The sequence below is a fragment of the Temnothorax nylanderi genome, unplaced genomic scaffold (assembly GCF_030848795.1).
Source record: "Temnothorax nylanderi isolate EJ_2023f unplaced genomic scaffold, tnyl_v1.0 TNYL_tig0270_pilon, whole genome shotgun sequence".
NCBI classification, from domain to species: Eukaryota; Metazoa; Arthropoda; class Insecta; order Hymenoptera; family Formicidae; genus Temnothorax; species Temnothorax nylanderi.
This window is the reverse complement of record NW_027249332.1, coordinates 15,785-31,963: the sequence shown is the minus strand read 5'-3', so window position 1 is coordinate 31,963 and position 16,179 is coordinate 15,785. Positions and strand designations below refer to the sequence as shown.

The 16,179-nt window shown below is 30.9% G+C and overlaps 2 protein-coding genes across 4 annotated transcripts; both read left to right on the top strand.

Moving 5' to 3' along the window:
* The first annotated feature begins 885 nt into the window (after positions 1-885).
* On the top strand, positions 886-5,154 carry LOC139780287 (uncharacterized). 2 transcript variants are annotated; one of them, XM_071718878.1, is made up of 6 exons: positions 886-1,026; positions 1,413-1,658; positions 1,750-1,845; positions 1,930-2,064; positions 2,243-2,359; positions 2,636-5,154. In XM_071718878.1, exons 2-6 carry the CDS (start codon positions 1,415-1,417, stop codon positions 4,840-4,842), a joined length of 2,799 nt encoding a protein of 932 aa, XP_071574979.1. In that variant the 5' UTR covers positions 886-1,026; positions 1,413-1,414; the 3' UTR covers positions 4,843-5,154. The 2 variants fall into 2 exon arrangements, with proteins under 2 accessions (XP_071574979.1, XP_071574980.1); XM_071718879.1 differs by lacking the exon at positions 2,636-5,154 and having other exon boundaries at positions 2,243-2,597.
* A 2,691-nt stretch (positions 5,155-7,845) lies between these two features.
* LOC139780264 (F-box/LRR-repeat protein 4-like) lies at positions 7,846-12,094 on the top strand. Of its 2 annotated transcripts, none has more exons than XM_071718842.1 (8): positions 7,846-8,289; positions 9,346-9,618; positions 9,729-9,852; positions 9,944-10,400; positions 10,493-10,661; positions 10,766-11,120; positions 11,194-11,506; positions 11,659-12,094. In XM_071718842.1, exons 2-8 carry the CDS (start codon positions 9,355-9,357, stop codon positions 11,972-11,974), a joined length of 1,998 nt encoding a protein of 665 aa, XP_071574943.1. In that variant the 5' UTR covers positions 7,846-8,289; positions 9,346-9,354; the 3' UTR covers positions 11,975-12,094. The 2 variants fall into 2 exon arrangements, with proteins under 2 accessions (XP_071574943.1, XP_071574944.1); XM_071718843.1 differs by having other exon boundaries at positions 11,194-11,340; positions 11,659-11,823.
* The last annotated feature ends 4,085 nt before the right edge of the window (positions 12,095-16,179 follow it).

Sequence of the window (16,179 nt, the reverse complement as noted above, 5' to 3'; positions counted from 1 at the left end):
TTCCTTCTGTTGTTGTCTGCCCATATCCTTTCTGCTTCCTTTCGTTCTGGTCCGTTCCTTTTCAATCCAGTCTAGCCTCTTCTTGTACGCTTCGCAGATAGTTGCATTAGCAGGATGGTCTTTGTTACAGTTTATGCACTTTGCCGGTTCGCTTTTGGGTTTTATACAGTCTTTAGTTAAATAATCCCCTGCACATTTCAGACACGCTGGATCCGCATAGCAATTTATTGTCGCATGTCCCCATTCCTGGCATCTGTGACATTGGGCTAATCTTCTTTTGTTAATATAATACTCCCAGTCCACCTTCGTGTAACATAGGTACTGCACTTTTAGTTTGAGCGCACCCAGCTTTATTGTTTCCAATGAAACCATATAGATTGGTTTCTTGGTTCCTTTCATTATACTAATATTGTATACTGTTAGGCCTTGCTCTTCTATGTTTACCTTGATTTCTTCTGGTTTTGCATGTCCATGCAAGCCCTTGAGCACGAATGTTCTCCTTTTCTCGTCCTTGTCCGTGTATGTGTGGAACTTAACCTCCCTGCTTTGCCATACTTTTCTTAGTTCGTCATAGTCTTTTTTGTTGCTCACGAACACTTGTACGTGGTTTTCTCGATATTTCATGTAGAACTTACTCTCCACTCTTTGCTTTATTAGTTCTACAAATCCTTTGTGATCCTTAACGCTGCCATGTACAACTAGCGGTGGCGGCTTCCTTGTCTTTACTTCTTGCACATTGTCCTCTACACTATCTCTGTCGTCCGCGTCCATATCCTCACTATCCTGTCCTTCATCCAGGGGCTTCAAGCGTAATACGGTCGACCGAATCCTCAAAAAGTTCCTTCCTAAGTGGTAGATGGCGTTACTAGATGCCACAAATACATGTATAATTCATATCGGTGAGAGCTGTTTCGGCAGTGTCTGTATCGGTGAATGTCGGTTGGTGTCGGTGAGAGCTGTATCGGTGGCAATCAGTCGTATATTGTGGTATATTGCAGATTTGGGTTACAGCACGTGATGGTTACAGTAAGTTGAGAATAATTATACCTGCGTAAAGTATGCAATGATAACGTAATGATACCGTTTACCAAATAAATCTAAGGACCAACCCAGCCCCGGGATTCTGTAAACATTCATAACAGCCAGAGCCATTTTTTGAAAACGGACCGTACTAATTTGTACTTCTAATAATACCTGCGCAACGATACCGAAACTGTCGTTAAGGAGTTACAGAATTCCGGGGCAGATAAATTTTGATAGCTGCATAACCCATATGCAGCTATCCAAAGTTCTTCTAGATCCTTACTCATACAAGTCTGAAAAGAAATTAAATAAAAATTGCAAAGTAATTGCTTTAATTTAACTTATATTTTATATTTTTTATATTCTATAATTATTTACTTTTTTGATAGGAATGACTACGTCATATAAAAAATGTGAAGTAGAAGGTTGTACTTTTAACATTGAAAAAAAGTACCATTTTCCAAAATTATTAGAACGATGTAGACAATGGATAAGTGCATGTGGCAACAGAAACTTATTGCAATTATCTCATAAACAATTGAGAGAAAAAGTTGTCTGTGATGCCCATTTTGAACAACGCTTCAAATTTAGCAAAAGGCTTAGTAATATGGCCATTCCAACACTGAATTTACCTGGTATATACATATTAAAATATATTTTAATTAACTTATTTGAATAAATTTTATATACATATACATATATATATATATTTTTTTTTATATACAGATTCCATTGATACATCAATATACAATCCTAATGAAAGTCAAAGAAAAAATATAGATTTGCCAGTTACAGCAACAAATGTTACAAAAACATTAATAGGTGACATAATTAATATATAGAATATTACATAATGAAAGGAACGCGTTTTTTATATCTTATGAAACTGTGAACATATTTTTACAGATTATTCTGCTGATTTGTCAGTTATTATTAATTTGGAATCTGATCCTAATAAAATAGCACAAATAAAACAAACAACTTCGCAAGTTACAGATGAACAGTTTGATGCTGATGAGATAGGACAGATAGAACAAACAGGTACAATATGACTAATATTTAAACATTTTGATATCAAGTTTTCTATATATATATATATATATTTTTTTTTTAATATATTATTTAAAACTGAGTATATACTGTAGTTATTTATAACCTGTTTTGTATTTATATTTCTATAAATGTACTGTATTTATAATCTATTTTGAATTACTTTTAGATACAGCGTCTATTGAGTATTCAAATATCACAGACACCGAACAACCAAATTGTTCAACATCATTAGTTCCACAGCGCAAATTGAAACGCAAATTATCAACTAAGGAAAAGAAGAAAGGTAGTAAACGTAATAAAATTGATTTATATTCTCAACCATGGAGATGTGATTTATACTAATCATGAAGATGTGACTTATATTTTTAATCATGTTATGTTCTCAATCATTTATATTCTCAATTATTTATATTCTTAATCATGAAGTTGTAATTCATATTCTTTATATTATGAAGCTATGACATATGACATGTCTGAAGATATAACATATTACATACAAAAAATATATTGTCTTATCTGAATTGTTTGTCTAAATTTTATTTATCTTAATTATTTCTAGATTCCATATTACACCTTTTCCACGTGACCCGACAGTCACAGTTATCTGTGCGCGACAAACATGTATACAATCAAATAGTACACTTAATGAAAATTTCAAGGCAACAGAGAAAGAGAAGAGTTTCCTTATACCAGCGGTTGAAAGAGGTGAAGAAGTTAGGCAAAAGTAATTTTATTACAACAATTGAGGAAATGCCAGATCCGATGCAAACATTCTTTTTATCCAATATTAATAATTTCAAAACAGATAAGTATAATCGGCGTTATTCAATTAAAGATAAAGCCTTTGCGCTGACATTAGCAAAGAGAAGTCCAAAATTATATAGATTTCTAGTCAATATTTTCTGCTTACCTAGTATCGAAACGTTAAGAAAAGTAATCAAAAATGTATCTATAAGTAGCGGCATATCAGAATGTGTATTTGAAAATTTAAAAGAAAGAGTCTCCAAATTTAAAGACTACCGAGAAAAATATTGTGTACTCTTATTTGACGAGATGAAATTAAGCGCAGGCTTATATTATAATGCATCGACTGATATTATAGAAGGGGTTGTTGATACAGGTTTTGATCGAAACATTAATATTGCGGATCATGTCACAGTATGGATGTTAAAAGGTATATATGGACAAAGACCATGGAAACAACCCCTTCTATATACATTTTGTAAAAGCACATCTTCATGGCAGGATATTGCGTGCATGTATAAAGATATAATAAAACGATGCCATGAAATAGGTTTAGAAATAATAGCTTCAGTCTGTGATCAGGGTAGTACAAACGTTAAAGCGATCAAAACTATGATTTTTGATAGTAAAAGAAATGCACCAACGGAAATGGAAAAACATGATAATATAATAAATATAAAAGGCATTAAAGTAATACCATTATATGATCCCCCGCATTTAATGAAATGCATTCGCAATAATTTGTTAACGAAAGACTGTAAATATATGTTAGAGGATAATGTTACAAAAGTTGCTAAATGGTCAAACGTGATACAAACTTATTTTATTGATAAGAGCAGAGGACTTGATGGATTCTTAGACAAAATTAAGGATTCTCATGTCATACCAGAAAAAATAAGAAAAATGAGAGTACTTTACTGCACACAAGTTTTCTCAAACACATATTTTAAAGTAATGTTGTTATATAGTGAGCAAGAATTAGAAAGTAGATGTAAGACATGGAAAATGCCTCGTGATGGTACAGATACAGCTTATTTTTTAAAATTTTTTAATGATCTTTTTGATAGCCTTAATGGAGGCATTAGAATGCGTGATCGAAGTATAAATGAGGAGACTATGACTTCTACTGCAGCTGATAATTGCACACAAGAAGATATATGGAATGCTGGAATAAGATTTTTACAAAACATGTCTTTTATAAAAACAAAAAAACATGATAAAGAAAGACCCGATGTCCTAAACAATTTCCAACATACTTTACGTGGGTTTAAGTTATTAAGAAGTTATTTAAGAGAATTAGGTTTCAATAGTTTTGCCACACGTGAATTTAATCAAGATCCTTTAGAGAATTTTTTCTGCCAAATTAGACAACATGGAGGAAGAAATATTATTCCAACTTGCTCTAATTTTTCTACTTATTACAGAACTTTATTAATAAATTCTTGCACGCAATATACATCATCTGGCAGTAATTGTGAAAATACTAACATGGAAAACTTAATACATTTTTTAACGATACCTCTTTATAACGAGTTGGACGAGATTAATAACAATATTTATATTCCACAAAATGTAATGGAAGAATTACTCAATAATATAACAGAAAATTTTAAAAATATTGTTGAGAATATCTTGTCTGCAGTAAGATTTTGTGATATTTGTTGTGCCTTATTAATAAGCAACCAAGAGGCTGTAATAGAATATATAAAAAAAATAATTGCCATAACAAATTATTTTTTTAATAAATATTGTTACATTACTAAGCTAACCAAATATATAAAAACAAATATTAAGGAACTAATCATAAGTATTAATTCTGATATATGTTGCGAACAAAAGCATATTGAGGAATATGTGATGAATAAATATATAATAGTACATATCCGAAAAAATATTAAAATAATGAATAACATTTTAAATGGAACAGAGACTCCAACGGCACAAGCAAGTGAACTACATTCTCTAGCATATAATTATTTCAAGAAACATAGTAAAATAATCTCTAAAAAGCATGATGAGTAACATACCGAATTATAATATATAATTGAATTACTTTTATTTTACAATTGTTTATTTTCTTATTGTGTTACTAAAAAATGAGAAATGTAGAATATTATATAAGGCATATATTATGTTTATTTACGCGTAAGTTCAATGTTTTATTGTATTTTGACACATAATTAATATATATAATAAATATATTATTAACTATAAATTATGCTATCTGTTTTATAATATTTTTAATTTATTATCTTCCTTTAAGTTATACATACTATTTAGATTTAATCTCTCCGAAAATCATCAATACATAAATAATATAGTAGAACATAATAATATATAGGCCTGTTCTTTTCAGCTGAACTGCTGCATTAGTTCAAAGTTTATCTTTTTCCTTCCAATGTGGGGTAAAAAAGATAAACTCTGAACTAGTGCAGCAGTTCAGCTGAAAAGAACAGGTCTATTGAAACATATAGAGAATGAGCTATATATAGGTTTAATATGACATATATATACGAGTTTAGTTCCTCCCTAAGTGGTAGATGGCGCGCACAATTACCCACAATTTTGCTTCAGCTTATTATCACAGACGATTGGAGCCCCTGCCTTCATCCCTCTCAGCAAGCAATGAGAATCTGTTTTTGATATCTAATTTATATGCCATTTTCTTGGTTGTGTTGCCCTCTGCTGTTTCCCTTGTGTCGCTGTACTTCCTTTTTATCGCTCCGTCCAGCACTCTTGTATATTTTATTGAATCACTATGCTGCTCGCTCGTTATGCCCTTTGCATTATGGAGGTTAGTTTCCTCTCTTTGACCATTTCTGGTGTTTTCTTTGTCTATTTTCACCACGTCCTCTTCCCTCAACGTTAATTTTCCTTCTTCTTGCAGTATTCAGTAATTATGAATATTGAATATTGCTTCGCTCTTTTCAAACCTCTTTTATTATCTAATACTCTCTATCCACGTGCGCACTCGCTCGCGTCTGGACGAGAACTCGAACGGACTAGTGGTGATCCTTTGATTCTGACGCTTCCTTGTTGCTTATACTTCTATATAACATTTCTTTATAGTGTTCAAAAATCGTGTAATGATAATAACCGGTAAATATTAAAAATAATAACGCAATTACAATTAATGTACAATAATTATTAATATGAAATTCGTATATTTAACATAATATAATATTAATATAATAACGTTAACAACATGCATGATAACGCCTAAAGACGCTACCTGACAAAATAAAGAATTTATTTAATGAATTGAATCAAAGTTGAAAAATAATTAGGAATTAAATTTAAAGAAACATAAATCTAAAAAAAATCTATTCTTTATGTATGTGTGTGCATATATGTTCACGGAGTAAGTTATAGTACTATATTTTCAATTATTCTTATAATATTTCTGCAATGTTGTTCTAATATTTCAACGAAATGTTGCAATTGTCTTTACAACATTACATTGCAACTTGTAACGTTCCTGCAATGTCTTGCAAGCTTCTATGCTGTATGGGTCTGTTTTAATTAAGAAAAACTCAAATAAAAAAGTGTGCAAGTAGAAACTTGCACATTGCTTCCTCATATGAGGAAGCTTGAATTTTATTCAATGTATAATTATTAGTATTTATTTGTTTTGGCTTCCTCATAAAGGAAGCTTTGTGATTAGATCCATTTTTATACACAATCAAAGGTCTATAATTTTTTTATATGTGAAATATGTGTGGCAAATTTTGAAATATCGGACTATTTATAGTTTTATTATATTCTTAGCAACTTTATACCCCTATTTTATATATAATTATTTAAAATTTTATTGATTAGACCCAGCTTTATAAAGTTTCTATGTATGTACAAATTCTCCGAAATTTTAAATGTGTTTAACACGAAAACTGATGAATCAAATTTTAAAGAATTATATATGAAATAGGGGTAGAAAAGACTGAAGAATATAATAAAATTAGAAATAGTCCAATATTTCAAAATTTACAAAAGTTAGAGCAACCACGGGTATTTCTAAAAAAATTCAAAATTTTTTTAAAAAAGAACCTTTTTACCGATTATCGCCAAATTCAATACCAACCTTCCTTGAATGATACTCTATCGAGTAAAAAAAAAAACAGCCCGATATCTCAATATTTGCGAAAGTTAGAGCAACCACACATCAAATGTGCACATACACACACACACACACATACGGACATTTTTTTTAAAGCGATATTTTGACGTTTTACAACACTCTGAACATATTGGCATTAAAAACTCAAAAAACAATCTTTTCTTTGGTTTTTTTCTACCCCTGTTTCATATATAATTTATTTAAATTTGGTTGACTAGACCCAACTTTATACGCAATCAAAGGTTCATATACGAAATTTACGAAAACAAAGCTTCCTTTATGAGGAAGCAAAAATGAAAATAAAATTGTCGTGTACCAAATTTGGTCTTAAAATGACGTCTAATTCATGTCCTTTTCATGACGTCATACTTTCATATCCACAATAGGACGCCAAATACACGTCATATAAAGGACATATGACGTCGTGGACGAAATATGACCTTAAATTGACGTCAATAAGACCATGTGTGCTACTTGGGATATTTACATGGGAAGTATATATATATATATATATATATATATATATATATGTATATATATATATATATATATATATATATATATATATATATATATACACAATTTCTGTAACTTTTAAAGTAAATATCTCAGAAACGGGTCGGACAATCGATCGCAAATTTAACACAGGTTTTTGGGATATATAAGTGCACAATCTCTGTAAATTTCAGCTTTATCTCTTTATTTTGACATAAGCGACATACATATTTAATTAAGAATATTTCATATTTCAAAAATATTTTTGAAAATATTTGAAAAAAGATTATAAAACCAATAAAAAATAAAAATATTTTATAAATATTTTGAAACAAGATTATGATACAATAAATATGTAGATTCTAATTAATATTTTAAAAATACATTTCAAATATTTAAGAAAATTTTATCTGGGTGATAAAAAAAAACGTTTTTAAAAATATTTTTAAAAGATTCTCAAAATATTCTTAAAAATGTTACCACAAAAGGTTTTTAAACCATTTTAAAATATTCCTAAAACCATTTTAAAATGTTTCTCGCAATATTTTTATAGAAATATTTAGAAATATTTTTTGAAAACATTTTGTGCTGTATGGGTTATGCATATGGTTATGCACCTATGCAAGTTTGTCTGGATAGACCTTTACGCCACGCGGCTGTTCGCTGCTGTGTGCGCGCGTCCGTGTCGGATGGTGGGGGGTCCCAGCTCCCAGCGTCCACGAAATAACAGCACTGTGTGGACCTACAAACAGAAGTAGTATGCAATAGTATGTGCTCACCACGTGTTCCAACATTTTTCTTCTCTTTCATGATTTTTTCATTTTATACGGAAAAAATCAAAATTTCCTCGCCGATAAACAGTAAGTAGTATGAAAATCGATAGAAATTAGGTTTTCTGATTAATTTTTTTATTCAGTTCCGAGTTAAATTTCCGGTAGATAATTAATTCTTTTATTCACTGTGTGATCTGTTGTGTAACTTATTGTTAGATCGCTATAACCTAGATCAAAAAATGAGATAAAAGATACAATAAATAAATAAAAAAATACATTTTGAAAAATTTTAGTCATTTAGAGCCGATTTCACAGTCTCCGATTAATAATATGATCCTCCGATTAAACTTACCCTTCATCTCTTTCTGTCCCCCTTATTAGAAAGAGCCGAAGAGTGAGTTTAATCGGAGGATCATGTTAATCGGAGACTGTGAAATCGATCCATAAAAGCGTAAACGTACGTGTAGCGAACGTAAGCAATTTAAATTTTGCAATATTTTTTCTTTGGTGCACGTGAACGTGAGTATGGCGTATGTTCTTCTACCGTATGATACACACTACCACGTGGTGGAACATGTTATAAGGTGTATCGGAAAATAAGATAAAAGAGATACATTGAGCAAGATAAAAAATACATTTCGGAAAATCTTAAACCCATTCTCTGTAAGAGTATGCGGTAAGACGTAAGCAGTAAAAGTTGACTAACTACAATCGATTATTCTTGGATTGTAAAAATCTTATTGGTCAATAGCTTACTCTGCTTACGCGTCTTACATCTACTCTTACGACTATTGTAGAATGGAACTTTATAGTCATTTAGAAATTAAGCGTAAGTCTGACGAATGTGAACAATCTAAATTGTGTAATTTTTTTGTTCTTTCTTTTGTGCTCGTGCACGTGTGTGCCACGTGGCAGTAGAAGAACACAGAGCTCCCGATATTTCAGATTTATAAAAGAACATTTTTCTCCATTACCAAAATTTAAAAATAACTGTTATTTTCTTTAAAATAATTAATTATTTAATAATGATATTCGACACACACATGCAGACTATGTAATAATGTCAGTACTAGCAATGCGAATGGAAGCAAGAAGTTAAAAAAGAAAGGATTATTATTCTCCATATTCTTTGTATTTTTTTAGAGAGACAATATGACAACCCACAATAAATCTTTAAATTGCGAGAGTTGTAGTCGATATCCTTACATCGGCAGAGTTTCCGTAGGAGAAAAGGATAGTGTTGACTTTGTCTATCAATTTGTGAAGAAAAAAATATATGTTACCACGAGAAGAAACCATCAGGATTTTAGCATATTCTATACTGGCTCTGACATAATTGGACCACCACCCTATTATGCTGTAAATTATGGCGAAAAGTTTCATTTACCATGTTCTTTTGGAGAAAAACATGTCAGAGTATGTGTATTTCCTGGTATTATCTGTTATTGTCCTGAACAAAGTAATCGCTATCTATAAATTTATGTTACAAGATTTTCTATTTGACACATTTCGATTTTCTAATATAGTCGAGAAAGGATGGTTTCGATATTTCAATATCTCCGTGGCAAAGCAAAGATTTAATAAGATCGTTTATTTATAATACTCCATGGTATACGCGGGACCATATGACAAGCGAAAATAATTATATTGGTATGTAATATTCGAATCGATAAATAAGATATTGTTAAAGAAGATACGGTTTTGTTGAGTAGAGAGTATAATTATATTTTATATTTTTAAGATATCGAGTTTCATGAAGCTGTATATCCAGTCAGAGTCTCTATTTACGAAACATTTCGTCCTGGAGGCGTAATTCAAATTTCGGCTCAAGATTCCAATAATCACTGGATTCAGTTGTGGGATGAATCGTCTGAGATTGTACTCTCAAAATCAAGATTATTTTCTCCACAGTTAGCGCATCCGTGCGACTTCAAAACAAAAATGCTCAGACTAGTGTTCAAGGATAGCTCACGTAAATCTTATACAAGACTGGATGCCGCGATGCTTATCGGTACATCAGATTTGATCCTTCCTAGAAATCCTAACGAGAGTTTAAGTAATCTGTTAAAAAGAATTAACAGCATGTACTCTCCACACCACGACGATGTTCACAATTTAACAGCAGATTCAAAAAGTGCGCACTTGGATATAGTTCATCTGCAACGAAACTTTCCTGAATATTGTGTTATTTATAAAAGGTATTATATATATACTATTGTACATTAGGTAATATTTAAATCCTTTTTTTCTGTTAATAATGAAAATCAATTTGTTCCGATGATATTTGCAGCGAAATAAGAAGGATTAATTATAAAAGCAATTTGAAGCACAAAAAGTGCAAAAAGGCATCTCATGAGGTAATCCCTGGATATGTGCAACCTCTTGGACAGAGATACTCGCGTCGTATTCTATCGAAAAGTTATAAGGAGCCATCACGTTGGAGTTTATCTGCGCTTCCTGTAAAATATTCTAAGAAGTCTATTTCTCATCGCAATATTTATTTCGTATTTTGAGTATTAAAGTATTTATTTTGTATTATATTAATTATATTTTATCTTTACAGAATGAAATACTACTAAAAATATTTAAATACTTAGATTTGGTAACATTATGCCGCATGAATGAAGTAAATAATGGGCGCTTTGATATTTTAACACGAGATCCTCTACTCTATACACGTTTGAACATGCGATGGATCAAATCTGACAAATATATGTGCGATATATTTTGTTATTTTACATCTAGATGTAAATATTTGCAACAATTAGATCTTACAGGAAGCAACTTTGATGTTGATGATTTCGTAAATTTTCTTAATAATTGCGGCAGGCGTTTAACACATTTAAGATTAAGTAACTGCCGCATGGATTTAAATCCTGTCCTACTTGAAATTTCAGAGACATGCAAAAATTTGAAAGGTATATGCATAATAGTGTATAATTGTCAAGATTATGGGTAAATTGCATAACAACTAATACAAATTTTTCTTAGAATTGGATCTAATTCGTTGTTCTGGCATAGACGACAAAGGATTTTCGTATCTCGAGGGGCTAAATAATTTGGAACATATAAACTTTTGTGGTACATGTATAACAACTGAATGTCTTTGCAAAATACTGCAAAATAATCAACGGATGCGTAAGTTACAATTGGGACACTTTATAAATGAGGCAGTTCTAATAGAGTTGGCAAATTCGTGTCGTGACTTGGAAGTAATATATTTACCGAACGCACGTGGTCTTACATCTCAGGGTATTAATGCTCTCGCTAACTGTGAGAATTTACAAAAAGTGTATTTTCATCTGTAAGTGTGTGTGCTACATTTTCTTTTAAAATACACATTATTGTATTTTTTATTGAAATTTGTTTGCTTCTCTTGCGAGCATCTTGAAAAAGTTACATGAATTTTTTCTTTGCAATTAAAATACTGTACTAATTATATGATTTTTGTTACAGAGACGAATGCCCAATTACTGACAGCATATTAAGATTACTTTCTTCTTATCAACACTTGCAAGAAATTTATTTGTTCCTTGGTGTCCTCACTGATCACCGGTTGGAATTATTAGCGCAGTGCAGGCACTTGAAAAAGTTATATCTTGAGCGTGTTTATCAACCTTATAAACCTGATAATTGTTCCATTATTTTGAAACAATGTCCTAAACTGCAGGAGTTTTATCTCAAGTTCTGTAATATAAATGATCAATTAGTTAATCAATGGAAGGAAAGATATCCGCATGTGTCCGTCTATACATACGACGATTTATACTGATAAAATGAAGTTTATGTTTACTATTTTGAAATATAAAAATTAATAATTTTTTTTTAATTATCCGGTGCACAAGATTGTAAAAGAAGTTAATGCCTAATAAAAACAAAGTAGTCGTATTTATTTATAAGTTTGTTATTTTCGAACATTTCTTTCCGTTTCTTTTTTTTCATAATTTGACTTTTTTGGGCAATAATTTTCTTTTTTTAATATTGCAAAAGTTACATTAATAACATCGTCAGTAAATTCTTAGTTTTTTCCGCAACCGCATGTCTCTTTCAAGAATTCGTTTGAAATTTGATCTTTTGTGATACTTTTTTTATAGCCACAGTTTTTAAATAATTTTCTGTGAAGTTTGTGTGTTGTAAATTTTTATATTTTGCTGAAACTAAACAGCTTATCAAAACTATCCCAGCAAGCAAGAAACATTTCAACTACATTGCAGCAACGCGTTAATGCAATATAGTTGAAAAGTTAATTGATGTTACTTGCTTACTGGGATACATAATACTGGTCGATATATCAGATGCGGATTGGGTTTCTCGAATCGTTTTCTGATTTTTAGCCGCTGAAATTCAAATCTGTCAGTGAAATTTTTCTGTTATATTTGGTCTTGATCTAAAAAAATTGAGGTCAAATGTGCAAAAAGAGAACGGGCACGTATAAAAAATACGTGTCTTTTATATTTTTGTCTAGAAAACGACATTTTAAAAGCTTATCAAAATCGTAGGAGAATACTTCCGTACCTTTCCTTGTTAGCCGGGTTAATGAACTGTACCAAATACATTCTAGATATATTATTTCAATGTCTTTTGTACAATCCGTTATCGCTGTCACCGCGAGAAGGTCTGGACGCAGAGAAATCGGTCGAGACCAATGGTACATGGTCATAATATGGTCATAATAGCGAACTATAGATAGCTCTAGGATTCAGGGGACTCGTTACTAAGTTTTGTCCATGGAGCTTTTTAAGAGGGGATTCTAGTGTAGCCGGGCGAGAAATAATGATTTTTTGGAATTTTTTAAAAGAAAACTGTAAGTGATATTGGATTAATTTTTTTGTGATATAAACATCAGGCATTCTTAAAGAAGAAAAAGATTTTTTTTATTTTATTAATTTTTATCGTGTTGGGCGTACAACTTTGTGGTACATTGTCGGTAGCGCAACGGTTATCGGTGTGCAATGTAGCAACGAGCTGAGTTATCTGAAAGCAAAAAACCAAAATTTTCTTTAAAGCTTAATTAATTACGCGGGGATTGAACCTACTTGCAAATAAAAATATGAAAAATTGAAGAAGTTACAGCAATCGTAAGAAAAGTGACATTTTTTTCGATCAAAAAATCAATCTTCTATTGTTGATAAAAATGTTATAAATAAACAATAAAATGTAGCGGTAGGTTCAATCCCTGGAGAAAATTGTAAGGAATCGAATCGTACGTGGCAAAAGTTATTTGATTGATTACTTTTTGAGTTATCTTGCACACCAAGTTGGAAAAAGTAGTTTTGAGAAAAACGCGTTTAAAGTTTATTTTTTTACTGTCAGCCAAAAAAACACGTAGAAATGCATGAAGATTTCAGTATAAATGTTTTTGAGGTCGCTGAATCCGAATCTGGCTGAATCCGAATTTCTTCACGTTGACATTCAGAGCACTGGGCAGAAATCACATCAAAAATCAAAAATCAAAAATCAAAATGGCGGATTTAATATGGCGGATTAAAAGGGTACCAGTTAAATAAAGAAATAAAGTTTTTGATATTTTCACGATACTTACAGTTAAACAATGCTTAGTCCGCTATTCCGAGCCCATATAAAATTCTTCTTTTTCCCCGAAAAATTCTTGTTCGGCAGTTTTCATCATCTTCTTGGCCGTCCGAGCTTCTTTGGTGCTTTCCAAGGTACGGAGCTCCGCTTGTTTTGCACACACAATACACACACACATACACACAAAAATATACCTAACACAATCGCAGATTTAAACGAAACCCTATTGTTGAGAATCTAAGCAGATAAAGTTAGGTTTACCGCCTAAACTGCGAGGCAGGTACGGATTCTGTACCGCCTGCTGCGTATCGATCCTCCGCGCGCCTCACTAAAAGGAGCTGCAGTTTTGTCAATTTTATGAATTCAACAATAATGCTTGGGGAATATATTCTTCAAGGTTTATACTATTTATTTATGCAAAAAACTTTCGATTTTTTTGACCCATTACACTAGAATTCCCCCTTAATCATATTTTGATGCCTTACAATTCTAGCTATGTCTAATTGCTGTCCATTGGGGGCCTAATTTTTCATATGAAACTGGGCATAGTCCTTTATTTAAATTTGTTGAAAAATTTGTGTCTAATTGTAAAAGCAAATACTAAAATATTTTTTATAGAGATGGAAAATTCTGTATAGAAAATAATTTGATTAATACATTAAAATACATAAAAAGATAATACAAATATATATTTTTTAATATTGTCCGCAAGAAAATGGTCGGAAGTGTCCCTCATTGATTTTGATGACCTTTATTAGATATGTTGTAGAGTATCAAAAAATATTAGACCCATATTTTTTTAGCTGCATATCTCAACGTTTAGGAAACAACTCGAAAATAACAGATTTTTTCATTATTAACAAGTATTTTCGAAAATATAAAATATATGAATAAAGCGTTTTATACAAAAGTTAAGAGTTTTATGATATTTTATACTCTTTGCAATGATATATTAACATTTTTCAAAAAAGTCAAATTTTTTAATTTATTCCCATCTTTACCTATTATTTTTGTAAAATTTAAAAATTTTGTAAGAACAAAAATTAAAGAGCATTGAATGCCAAATCCATCCATGTGTATTAATATTATGATTTTACTATTTGATTTCTGGGAAAACAAGATGATAACATCGTGCTATAGGCACCTCACTGTTAAGATAAGTATTGCATGATTTCTTTTCAGTCGCGCTGTATTCAATAACTGCCTCTTGTGCATATTTTCTCATACTACAATATAAAAACAGATTAATCTTAATATGCGATTAGAGTACATAAAGAACAAAATGTATCATACGAGGTACCGTAAGCACAAAGCAAAGTCAGTGTTAAGTATAACGCGTCGAATCAATGAATCAACAATCAACGTGCTTACGCATTCAAATAGATTTTCTATGCTGTTTTGCGAATAGATAAAAATATATTCATTCGTATTGCGCCAAATGTAGCCAATATATTTTCGGTCATTGATTCTCGAGCGAAAATAGTATAAGTAATGCGTGGCTTCAAAAATCGGCCCAGAATAGGTATCTAATTTGTTCGTATCATGCATCCGTATCACTTTTATATCTGGGCCGGTTATGCTACATTAATATGTACAATTATAATAAAGACATACATTTATATTATGGATAAAAGAAGTAAGAAATACGATAAAGAAATTAGTTAGTGCGCATTATTCCGTTAAAAATTATAAGGTCCGTATTCTCAACTCTCTTTTATCGATAAATAAAAACGCGTTTTTATTTCTGAGATGCTATAGTATATGTAACATAAACTATAGCATTTCAGACATAAATGTGTGCTTTTTTCGATAAAAGAGAGTTGAAAATATGGGCCTAAGTGTACCGTTTTAAGAATCTTATTATTCGGTTATTTAGAAGCGATCAAGTGTTTATAGACTCAAATATTACGTACAGAATCACACAGACGGAATTGCGATTAAAAACGCAATTTCGGTCATAATACAAATAGTAATTATATAAGTGCTTTGATTTGTATTTGTATCCGTTACATTTTCTTTATTTATTGAGTATTTCATTATTATCAATTCTATTCTACGGCTGAAGAAGACTCGGTAAAGTCGAAACGTTCCGTTGTTTACATATATGTGATTAATAATTATATAAATTAACATCCATTATTGCTCGATTATTGGCCTTTCCCTTATTAATTGTTATATTAATTCTATATTCCTTAGTATTTTAGTCATTTTTTAAATGGATAATACTTAACCCACACTTTTTCAAGTGCTTGATCGAATATATAGCATTAATTACGGAGAATTTATTATTACATTTGTTGCATATTGCATACATTTTGTCAAGTGACCCCTTTATTGTGATGTAATCTCAACACCAAAGTAATCTTTTTTTTCTTTTCTTCTTCCGTTAATTTGTCTGCATGATTATTTTTTAAGTGTTTATGTAATCTATGATATTTGTGTTTG